The sequence below is a fragment of the Gadus morhua genome, chromosome 3 (assembly GCF_902167405.1).
Source record: "Gadus morhua chromosome 3, gadMor3.0, whole genome shotgun sequence".
NCBI lineage: Eukaryota > Metazoa > Chordata > Actinopteri > Gadiformes > Gadidae > Gadus > Gadus morhua.
The window spans coordinates 21,939,496-21,952,094 of record NC_044050.1 but is presented as its reverse complement, the minus strand read 5'-3'; the positions used below and the strand labels follow the sequence as shown (position 1 = coordinate 21,952,094).

The 12,599-nt window shown below is 43.8% G+C and overlaps 3 protein-coding genes across 3 annotated transcripts in view; 1 reads left to right on the top strand and 2 right to left on the bottom strand.

Annotated features, from left to right (window-relative positions):
* Nucleotides 1-172: 172 nt before the first annotated feature.
* LOC115539936 (atlastin-2) lies at nt 173-7,415 on the bottom strand. Its single transcript, XM_030350835.1, has 14 exons — nt 7,328-7,415; nt 5,087-5,355; nt 4,614-4,748; nt 4,130-4,234; nt 3,958-4,008; nt 3,763-3,819; nt 3,102-3,194; nt 2,834-2,972; nt 2,474-2,601; nt 2,127-2,183; nt 1,806-1,877; nt 1,259-1,690; nt 1,007-1,021; nt 173-899 (listed from the first exon to the last, which is right to left on the bottom strand). Exons 1-14 carry the CDS (start codon nt 7,383-7,385, stop codon nt 792-794), a joined length of 1,719 nt encoding a protein of 572 aa, XP_030206695.1. The 5' UTR covers nt 7,386-7,415; the 3' UTR covers nt 173-791.
* Nucleotides 7,416-9,783: 2,368 nt separating this feature from the next.
* Nucleotides 9,784-11,018, top strand: gemin6 (gem (nuclear organelle) associated protein 6). The gene is made up of 2 exons (XM_030350848.1): nt 9,784-10,052; nt 10,175-11,018. Exons 1-2 carry the CDS (start codon nt 9,916-9,918, stop codon nt 10,641-10,643), a joined length of 606 nt encoding a protein of 201 aa, XP_030206708.1. The 5' UTR covers nt 9,784-9,915; the 3' UTR covers nt 10,644-11,018.
* Nucleotides 11,019-11,691: 673 nt separating this feature from the next.
* sos1 (son of sevenless homolog 1 (Drosophila)) overlaps nt 11,692-12,599 on the bottom strand; it is a 23,376-nt gene continuing 22,468 nt past the window's right edge. The window contains exon 22 of the mRNA XM_030350817.1: nt 11,692-12,599. This exon is cut by the window's right edge and continues 716 nt beyond it. The gene's annotated coding sequence lies outside the window, so the exon portion shown is untranslated.

Below are 12,599 nucleotides of genomic sequence, written 5' to 3'. Positions count from 1 at the left end.
CTTACTCATAAGGAGACGGAATCAAAGTACCTGCTGGGAGTCACACGAGCAACTATGCTTTAGCCATTAGCAACTACAAGTAGGTGGTACTATGCTCAGATAGGAGAGATGTCCATGACAGTATGTTATTACTACTTTTTAGACAATATAAATGCATAAGCGTAAGCAAGCATATTTTTTACAAAATGCTTTATTTCATATCCACAGGTCACCACAGGCTGCCGTTACATACAGTGATATACTATGTACAAATACACACTATATATATATACCGTATATCTATACTGATTCATCCAGCTACCAAAAAGGTCTAGAAAATGTATTTATATATGTATATCTTAATTATGTATATTTCATACATGCCCCATGTATACAAATAGATGTGAAGAGTGTAAAACAAGTGTCTTCATCAATGCTAGGAGCACCTGCTTCAACCAAGGCAGAGATAAACTAACCGGAGCTTGAAAAGGTACCACGCTAAGACAAGACGCCAGGCTAACTCCAATGGGCTGGCCCTAGGTTAACCAGTGGCCTAATCGATATCAGGTGAAACCAGCACCTAGCGACCGGCTTACCCAGAGTCCAGCGAGGAGCTAACCGTGAGCATAGCCTGTTAGGTAGAGGCATCGTCAATTTGATGAGACGGAAGCAAAACATTCTGTTTTTGTTCACATTTCCAATAATTTAAATAAATAAAACACCAAAGTGTGTTTTCAATGAGTCCTCAACAAGGCCGTCAGGAGGAGCCAATGTGTCGGCCTCCTCCGGGCGGAGAAGCGTACATGATGGCGCTAGTTCTTCTTCAGGTTGTTGTTGGAGGCTAGACGCGGGCGCCGAATCGGAAGCCAGCGGGCCAGCCGACCTCGGCTCCGGAGCGCCTCACAAAGTTTAGAAAACACCTGGAAGAACGGGACATAGGTGAGACATTTGATACTGGTACACAGCAGCCCACGTGAGACCTTATGCTTGGACCGAGGTCAAGTACTCATGGTGCACTGGGGCTCACCTGGTGGGGAGTCTTCTGTGAACAGAGAGATCAGAGATTAAAAAGAGAACATGTGGAAATGTTGAATAAAGTGTTGTGGAAGTGTACGAATAAAGTGTCAGAGTCGTGGACATGTACGAATAAAGTGTCCAGAGTCGTGCAAGTGTAAGAATAAAGTGTCAGAGTTGTGGACATGTACAAAGACAGTAACCGTTGAATAAAAGCGTCACGCGTCAGTCAAGGAGTCATGTATTTGCCGGGTGACGTAGCTACCTGCTCCCACAGCGCGGCCGCCACCCGGTCGATGACGTGACCCAGGGGGCGGAGCTCTCCGGAGTAGCGCGTGTACAGCCAGGTGAGCAGGGCGACCAGGGCCACGCCCATCAGCAGGTGACACATGGAAGCCAGCCAGCGGGCCCCCAGGAGCCCCGTGAACAGGGACGCGGCGTAGCACAGGAACACGAGGCCCAGTAGGGTGGCGGGCGTCCGGACCGCCCGGAAGATGTTCTTCCCGTCGTTGAGTTTGGAGTAGCTGGCGTGGGACAGATCTAGCTCCGCCTCCAGCTGCTCCTGGTAGCGCCGGCACAGCTCCTCCCCGCCCATCTTCTTGACCGAGCGGAAGTGTCTGACGGCCTCCAGCCGCAGGGCGTGGTGACGCCGGGACAGCTCCAGCGGGGCCATATAGGGCGTGTCTCCTCCACACAGCTAGGGGGCAGCACACACCTTACCACTCACATACCATATCCATCTGGAACTCTATATACATTACAAAAATGACGTATATACACTATAGTATATATATCTAGTGTTTATATCGTACCTGCTCCATACTCTTGGTGTAGAGGGCTCTAGCGCCTGCCACAGCAGCCAGGTTATTGGCCTCAGCTGTTGCCTAGGGTTACACAAGTAAATTAAACAGGGTTGACACCAAGTAAACAGGAAGTGACTTTATCATAACATAAAAAGGGAGGGAGAGAAGTGGGCATGTGAAACACACTTGTTTAAAAATGTATACTGTGCACCCAATGTCCACAAATGTATTAGCCAATCACCAGGGGGCGTTGCTAAACCTGTAGCATGGACAAGGAGTGTGGGCGGGGCTTATCCTGTAGCATGGACAAGGGATGTGGGCTTGGCTTACCTGTAACATAGACTTGGGATGAGGAAGTTCCTCCCCCTGGTAGATTTTCATGTACGCCTGGAGCAGAAAATTATCAAAAAAAACAATCAACTACTAACCCCTTGATAAGTAGACCCTCCATCAACTACTAACCCTTTGGTTTCTAGCCCCTCCATCAACTACTAAGCCCTTGATAAGTAGACCCTCCATCAACTACTAACCCTTTGATTTCTAACCCCTCCATCAACTACTAAGCCCTTGATAACCAACTCCTCTATCAACTACTAACCTCTTTATGAAATACAAACCCCTTGATAAATAACTCCTCTATAAACTACTATAGCAGGTCTGGACAGGTGAGTATTTACCTTAAAGTAGTGCAGCAGGTCTCGACATGTGAGCTTGGCTCCTCCGATCTCCTTCACCACCAGGTTCTCTGGAGCCAGGAGTGTTGGAACGAGACAGAACAGCTCCCTCTTAAAGTCCTCGTCAATGTCTAGAGGGAACGACAAACCGGTCAATATCTATAAATAACAGAACGGATCGAGATCTAGAAGAACCAACTGATCAATATCTAGCGATAACAAACTGATTAATGAGATAACGAGATAACGAAAAACGGTGATCCATATCTATACATGACAAACGGCAAATGACAGAGGGTGATGAGGGGAGATAGAGTGATGAAGGAGCGGTGATATTGTAGTGCTAGAAGGGTGATGGATCACCTGTCAGTCGTCCATCGAAGGCGGGGTTGGTGGCCACCCGGAGGCCCGGGTGAGGCAGCAGGAAGCAGCTAATAGAGGAGAAACATGAGTGGATGTGTCTCCTCACTGTCTGGAGCTCCTCATGCTGCTGCTGCGTCACCTACACACACACAGACACGCACACAGACACACACACACACACAAGTTTATACACACTGGAGGAGAGGAGGAGATGAAAAGGATTGGAGGAGGTGGGAAGAAGGTGAGGAAGGAGCAGATGGAGCCGTACCTGAAGTCGTTTCTCCAGGAAGCTGTGTCCGCCCTCCAGGCCGTAGGGATGCTCGTAGGGATAGCTCCAGTCTCGGACCAGGAACATCAGCCTCTGTTACACATCCTAATTTCAGCCTCTGGTACACATCCTAACATCAGTCTGTTACACATCCTAACAGCAGCCTCTGCTACACATCCTAATGGCAGCCTGTTACACATCCTAACATCAGCCTCTGTTACACATCAGCTTTTGTTCCACATCCTAATGTCAGCCTGTTACACATCCTAACATCAGCCTCTGCTACACATCAGCTTTTGTTCCACATCCTTATGTCAGCCTGTTACACATCTTAACATCAACCTGTTACACTCCCTGTCATCAGCCTGTTACAAATCCTAACATCAACCTGTTACGCACCCTAATATCAGGCTGTTTACACAGCAATATGGTTGAACTCCAGGTTCTAATGTCTAAAGTTGTTGCAAAACAACGTCAGTGTAACCAGATTGTTGCCAACATCAATATTCTAACATCCACTTCGGGTCTGTTCCATGGTCGAACTTAAAACTATACATTAAACGTCTTCTTTTCATAAACCAGTTTCCCTGTTAGGTTTATGATATATAGTTGCATTTTTCGTAAACCTAACATCATTAGTGTGGAGGCCAGGGGATTTTACCTGAAAAGGCTTCTCGTTAGTCTGCTCCATGGCGAGGCGGCCATATTCTGTGAAGAGCTGAGAGGAAAGAACCGAGGAACACAATTAAATCCTGGTGAAGGGGTGAGTGAGTGAGTGAGTGAGTGAGTGAGTCAGTGACTGAATGAGTGAGTGAGTCAGTGACTGGGCAATAGGGATGAGCTGGTTGTTGGATACCTGGAGATGTTGAAGGTCATCTTCTTGGACGTTCTGAGAAAGGTTGTAGACCTAGCGGGAGAATCATTTGGAATGAAGCAAGAGGCTGAGTGTATCTTATCATTCCAATCTAGCGTAGAGGTCCAGGAGACCAGACTGGGGCCTGAAGGACTGCGCGAGGCTGGAGACCCACCTGGATGGAGCTCACCATGGTACTCAGCGCGAACAGAGTAGCACAGTCTCGAACCGTGGACTGGCTGTCAAACGCCCCCTGGGTGTCCATCAGCATCACCGCAACCTGCACAAACAAAGACCCCTTACAGCGACCCTTAACCTAACCCTTACCTTAGGGTAGTGGTCATCTTAGATCAAAGAAGATGGTCCTTACTAACCCCAACCCTCACATCCACTCCTAACCCTAACCCTTACTACTAGACTTAACCTTACCTCTGTTTATATTAGATCTAAGAAGATGGTTCTTACTAACCCCAACCCTCGCTTCCACCCCTAAAACCTAACCCATATTACCACCCCTAACCCTTACCCATAATACCACCCCTAACCCTTACTACTACCCTTAACCCTACCTTCCTACCACCTAAGCCCTCATCCTTATAATAACTTCCTACTGCCTTAGCCCTAACGCTAACGCCTACCGTAGCCCTAACCTAGCCCACCTTGCTACCGTCTGGTCGGTCCACCAGGAACAGCTGGCCCCAGGCCTGGATGCCCGTGGTCTCTCTCTCGCAGCCTCCCCGCCACGTGAAGCCGGTCAGGGGCTCCTCTGCGTCCCCCATCCACGAGCTGGAGGACTTCACCACCACAGACAACCCTTAGACAGCTCTCAGCACCACCACCCACAGACAACCTTTACACAGCTCCCAGCACCAGCACAGCAGCTGGTCAACCGGTTTGCTAGATGCGGCCAGATTTCAGATTGGGCGGGAAATCAGCTGGATGTACAGGTGAAGCTCACCTGGTTGTACAGGTGAGCTTCACCTGGTTGTAAAGGTGAACCTCACCTGGTTGTACAGGTGAGCTTCACCTGGTTGTACAGGCGAACCTCACGGGCGAACCTAGGCTGGTTGTTCAGGTGAACCTCACCTGGTTGTACAGGCGAACCTCACCTGGTTGTACTGGCGAACCTCACCTGGTTGTACATGTAGCGCAGCAGGAAGTCGAGCAGGAAAGACTTTCCCTTGCGGAAGGCTCCGGCCACCGACACCACCACCACGTCGAGGTCAACCACCTCCTCCCGCAGGAGCAGCCTCTCCAGGGCCTCCTCGTCGAGGGAGAACCCCTGGTCGTCCTCATGGGCGAGCACGATGTGGACCGGCCCCACAGCACCCACCTCCTTCTGCACCTCCGTCGGCACCTCCTTCTCCTCACATCTCATGTCGGAGGAGAGAGCACGGTCACCTGGGAAATAACACAGGCTTCTGGAACTCCTCTTCAGCATTTAACCTCCTTACTTCAACCTCATGATCTCATTACCATAACATCATTATCAGAACATCATGACTACGAATTATTATCATAACATCATGACTACGAATTATTATCATAACATCATGACTACGAATTATTATCATAACATCATGACTACGACCTATTATCATAACATCATGACTACGAAATATCCATCATGAATACAACCTATTATCATAACATCATGAATACAACCTAATTATCATAACATCATGAATACAACCTAGTTATCATAACATCATGAATACAACCTAGTTATCATAACATCATGAATATCGCCTAGTTATCATAACATCATGAATACAACCTAGTTATCATAACATCATGAATACTACCTCATCATAATGTGACCATAACATAATGCATGCAACCTCATCATCATAATAATATGATAATGATGTTGTATTCATGATGTTAGTGTAATCATTACACTGTAATGATTACACTAACATCATGAATACAACATAATTATCATATTACCACAACCCAATTATCATAACATCATGTATACAACCTATTATCATAACATCATGAATACAACCTATTATCATAAAATCATGAATCCTACCTCATTATAATGTGACCATTACATAATGCATGCAACCTCGTTATCGTATTACCACAGCGTCATTACACTAACATCACTAACATCATGACATCACAAATACAACCTCATTATCATGTTACCACAACCCCATTATCAAATGATCATAACCTCATTATTACAACCTCATCAACACATGACCACAACCTCATTGTCAATTTACCATAACTCATCATCATAACCGCATTAATACAGCCTCATCATCATATCATCATAACCTCATTCTCCTAACCTTATGAATACAACCTCATTATCAAATGACCATAACCTTATCATAATAACCTCGTGAATACAATCTCATTATCATAATATCATCCATTCGTCATGAATACAACCTTAATTGCATAACCCCTTGAAAGAACCCTCCTTATCATTGAACTAATATCATAACCTCACGAATGCAAACGCATATCATTATATCCATAACCGCATTATCATAATTGCCTAACTAAACTACTAGGTACAGTCAATCTGCTGAGGTAACGCTCCTACTTAAAGACAGGAAGAGGTTCTGACCGTAAACACAGGTCAGCCCTAGATCATGCTGCTGTTCTCAGAGGAAGCTTTAGAGCCGTCTACACACACGCGCGCACACACCCTATCCCCACTCTCCCTCCTCTTCTCTAGTGTCTCAGACAGCTGGGATATTTTAGGTTCAAAAGATGCGACCAGGTCCAGAATAACTAGAAAGGCTCTAAACATTGATTCAGAAATTGAATACTAAATATCAGCTTTTGGACATGTGTGTTGTAGTTGAATATTTGTTGTAGTTTAATGTGTGTTGTATTTTAATGCATGTTGAAATGAGAATAATTTAATGTGTGTGGTAGCCTCCTAGGTGGTGGCATGCTGTATATAAATGTGTGTTATCCGTTAAATGAGTATTGTAGTTGAATGTGTGTTGCAGTTGAATGTGTGTTATCCGTTCATTTGTGTTGTAGTTGAATGTCTGTTGTCAGTATAATGTGTGTTTTATTATTTTTTAGTGAAGGGAAGTGGCTTATGCTAGCGACCCCATCCGTAACGCGCGCGGATATCGGCAAGTGATGCTCATCTCGATGGTTTCAGCGCTAACATTTCGAGGAACAGTAAAGAGAAAACACACAATTCTAGATCATCAATAACCTTGATAGTATGTGAATGGTGGAAAAGCGAAGGTGTTTAGAGGAGCAATGGAGGGGTTTGGTGCGCTGTACCACCAAATGATAACAGCAGTTTAAACCTCCTATACAATATGGAGAATATGGTCATACTTAAATTAATACCATCAGATAAATAAAATAAAATCGAAAGATGAACCTTTTAGAAAGATGCTCCTCCGCTTCAACCTGCTCTCGTGCGCCATCTTGACCGTCATAACAGCCGTGACGTCACGGCGCCCCCAGCCTCCCCGGGATGGGGAGGGCTTGATTAAAATCGATAGCTGTTATACTTATGATGGGTCATTGGTTCTTATTAGGACAGCGTCGTGTTCTCCAAATCATTTTGGACCGTATTCTCACTATACAAATAAATACTGCGGTTTAACATTCAGATATATTTAATAGCCTATCATACAACAGGCTGTCAGGTTTCATTTTTAATCATCGTCATCATCATCATTATTATTATTACCACTATCATTATCATTGTTGAGTTAATGTAGTGCCGATTTTCTGTCTCCAGCAAATGTGATATCCGTTCACTGAAATTGCCTATGCGTAAACTCCGAATATGTCTCTATCCTAAATGTTGAATTGAGTAAATGTTGATTTAAAATGCTTTAACAACAGATATATTAGAATTAGTATTAGCATTAGCACAATTTATTATGTTGAGCTGTAGGAGTATATTGTTCCCGGGCTTCTAGAAGAACATGACAAATTATATCTTTCTTCTTATTGATCACGTTGGCCTAAAGATGATATCATTCATGCTATTAATCACATGAGCAAAATTATTATATAATTCATGTCATTGATTGCATAGGCCTAAAGATTAGATAATTTACAAGAATCCTGGAGGTTAAACAAAAACGAGAAAAAACGTTAGGGATAGGCTATAGAATAATCAAACTACCTAAACACACATTAACTAACGTTAATTATTGGTTAATGAAGGTAGCCTTTGTTGTAAAGTGTTATCATAATCCATGGTCAACTTTTTTAGACATTGATTTGCTCATTAAATTTTTTTATATTGGACATATCCTGATTCTAGAGTGTTTTCTATATTGGACATGTCATCCTGAATCTAACGTTTTCTATGCATGCAATCTATGCAATCTAGAGTGAGAGTCCCCAAGGAGGCAGAAGCCCTGTGTTTGAATGACGCAGCCCCCAAATCCGTCTTCATGAAGGGTTAAGAACGGCTATATCCCACATCATCCCCTCATTTGACACCATGGACCTCCTTGGACCCCACCTGGACCCACATCACCTCCTCCGCCTGAGCCCCTGAACCCCATTCCCCTCCTCACTCTGAAACCCTGGAACCACCTCCTCAGAATGGGTTCCCGGACCACGATTCAACAGAGCCCTGTGTAGCTGGATCCCAGACCTGGACCTTCTGACAGCAGACTGTGTGGATGGGGTAACCTCCTCCTCCTCCACACTGTCCCTGAGCACTGCAGGCCCCCTGCTGTTCTCCCTGTTCACCACTGAACCACTCACAGCTCCAACACCATCAGAGGTGGTGCTCCTGACCCGCCAGTCAATGTTCTGATCACTGTAACAGTGGGCCGGCCCACAGACAACAGACCCATAACCCCAAGCGTTTTATCAAAACACCAAGCTCATTAATGTAATGTAATGTAGTAATGTAACGCTCACCTCATTCATTTAATAACCCGGTAGGTTTATTTGACCGAATTTTATGATTTACACATCCAAAGGAAATTCAGTGAAAGTTGTGACCTCGAGTTTCAATCATTCACTTCTTCATAGTCCTATAATATACATACACGTATATATATATATATATATATATATATATATATATATATATATATATATATATATATATATATACATATACATACACGTATATATATATATACATATATATTTATACACACACACACACACACATATATATATATATATATATATATATATATATATATATATATATATATATCTATATCTATATATATATACACATATACATATATATATATATATACACACATATATATATATATACACACATATATATATACACACATATATATATACACATATACATATATATACACACATATATATATACACACATATATATATATATATACACACACACATATATATATATATATATATATATACACATATATATATATATACACACATATATATATACATACACACACACACACACACACACACACACACACACACACATATATATATATATATAGCGCCCTGATAGTGTGTTTAATCATAGACGATTGATGGATTATGGATGCTATTTTATGCTTGATTTACAATTCTACCCGCTAGTGGTGGGCTAATAAACATACATGTAGGACAAAATATAATATTCAAAGAGTTTTTTATTTATACAAAATTATAATATACAATTTAGAAGAGACCAAACATGAATCATGGCATTAGATAATATATCCAAGGCTGTATAATGTCCAAACATACAATATAATGTATACATCACGTCAAGTATAATGTAATAAAAAAATAAAATCCTCATATCAAGCACAATCCACTCTTATTCAACCAACATCTCAAGCGGAAGAGGAACCATTTAAAAACGTAAGCGTTTCCTACGGTTCACTTTGCTGGAACACCAGCCACGCTATTTAAACGTGGCTGAACACTTAAGCATCCTATTCGATTATAATTTACAGTAAATTAAATCCCTTCCTACCGTACATCCCTAGTTAACAGGGCATCATGTCCACGACGAGCGCGTGGCGGCAGCAGACGCCGCGGGACTGGGAGCATTACGTCAACAAGCAGGTGACAGTGACCGCTCACGGCCAGCAGCAGCACCGCGGCTGGCTACACACGGTGGATCCAGTCACCGCCAGGTAAACCCACCTGTTCCAACTTTATTATTCACGAGTTATTGGATAATAGTTTCATTTTTATATATAATTCGAGGATAAGTGTGTGTGTGTGTGTGTGTTTGTAACCTGTGTTCCGCCTACAGCGTGGTGCTGGTTCAGCTGGGAGAGGCGGCGGGCGGCTGTAGCGTCTCCGTGGTGATGGGGCATGCGGTGGAGCAGGTGGAGGTGGTGGGGGAGGCCGATGAGGAGACGGCGATGCGGCTCTCCTCTCTGTTTAGATCGGAGGCGCCGGAGTTGCGTGGGAGCGTGGAGGATGTGAAGAGGAGGAGGGAGGAGCTGAGAGGCTGGTTGCAGCAGAACCGCGTGCCGGTGGAGGAGGTTGGGGAGGATCTGCTGGTAGCCGGCGTTCTGACGGTGAGACCGCCGTACGCGGAGCAGGACTGCTTCAGCAGCAACCAGATGGTCCTGGCCCGTATCCAGGGCCTCCTGGCCCGCATGCCCACACCAGCGGGACAGTCATGTGACCAACCGGCCGCTGATGGACAGCAGTCATGTGACCAACCGGCGGCTGATGGACAGCAGTCATGTGACCAACCGTCTGCTGGATTCTGAGTTGATATTGAAAAGTTGATCTAGCTGGTTAAGGAGCGGGTAAATTATTGTCTACCAACATGTTGGATTGTTTAACTGATTTGGTAGGTTTGTTTTTGTTTAGTTGATGACATCAGTGAAATTGATGGTGATCTGGGAAGTGACTTGCTCTGATACTGCCTGCACATTCATTTAAATTTGTTTATATTTTTCTGTTATTGTTCGTCAAATAATCCTTTTGCACAGCTGTGATCAATCAATAGTTTGAAGAGTCAACAGTTAAAATCAACTTCCTATCAATAGGATGTGGTCACCATTGACTAAACATTATAGTCGATATCTTTGGTTATTTGTATTTCAAATATTATTAAACCATTTTTTAGGTTCAGGCATTCATTCTTATAGTATTCTCATACATCTCGGTTGCGCCTTGTATGAATGATGCCCTTTTGTAAAGTGGTCCCTTCACAACACGAGGCCAGTAAGGCAGACATCACGAGGCTACAGAATCAGACGTACAACCAGCAGGTGAACTTTGACCTGGTGACCCTCTGACACAAATTAGCTGACCTGGTTAGCTACTGCTATAGCTGACCTGGTAAACTACTAATAAAGGTGACTTGCTGAAGTGAACAGGTGACCACGGTTATAGGTGAGTTGGTAGATCACTAATATAGATGACCTGATGGATCACTGATGCAACCTACCTGCTATAGAGGACATGATCAACTAACATAGCTGTCCTGGTTAAAGAAACAAATACTAAATATTGCTGACCTTATGAAGCAAACTACTGATATAGTTGACCTGGAAGACCACCACTATCTAGTAGACCACTGACAGAGCTGCCCTTGTGAACAACTAATATAGCTGACATGGTGAACTCATGATATAGATGACCAATGATGTCCCTCGCGAGGAAAAGTCCCCTGCAGATCTAGGGGGGGCTGTAACTTCAGAGGGCACCTCATTTACATTTGGGCAGTATGCCCTTCACAGTAAAAGCCGCCCTTAAGTGAAACATCCCTTGAAATTAAAGGGTCCTGTTGGGAGTATAAAGTTCAGTGTGTAAGCCTGATTTCCAGTCTTTATTCCCTGGTTTAAAGACATCTTCACAAGGTGGGTCCAAAGTCTTTATTCCCTTGTTTTAAGACATCTTTATAAGTTGGGTCCAAAGTCTTGATTCCCTTGTTTAAAGACATCTTACAAGTTGGCTCGACACACAATCAGCAATTACTCAACAATCAATTTCTCAAGTACCTCTTTGTGTGGGTATGTGTAGGGATGGGAATATATACAAATCTATTGTTTTGATTTGTATTTGTAACCATATTAATATCGTCTGCATTGGGGACATTTTGAAACAGGACTTATTACGTGCAGAACAGGGTACTTCGTACTCAGCCTTTTGCCCAAACGGCTCTACAGAGCGCCGCTGCAGAAAGCCTCGTGGGCATCGGTACAGCGCTAGAATCCCAGACCCTTACCAATGTTAGCTCTCTTTGCCACATCGCTAAGACAGAGTATAAATATCTGTTGAATATACAATATCTTTCTAACTTAGAGAAATTATGTTCACACTGCATAAGCTACTATGGATTTGTGTGATTCTTTCCAAGTGCACCAAACAAACCTCTCCGATAGCCTCTAAGCAACCATGCAGTAAACTGTTAGGATTGTTAGGAACGGTTAGGATTCCCATCCCTGTGTGTGTGACGTGTTTGTGTGCGAGTGCGTGTGTGTGTATACGTATGTGTGTGTGTATATATGTATTAGTGTACATGTGTCTGTATATTAGTGTATATGTGTGTGTGTATGAGTGTATTTGTGTGTGGGTGTATTAGTGTACATGAACTCGTGGTACTGTGTCAACTGTCCCAGCCTTTCAGTATCACTCAAACATCCGGACCCGGGTCCCAGTTCTGCTGGGGGCTGGGTGGAAGGCCACCGGTACACACAACCCCTCAGTCTGACATG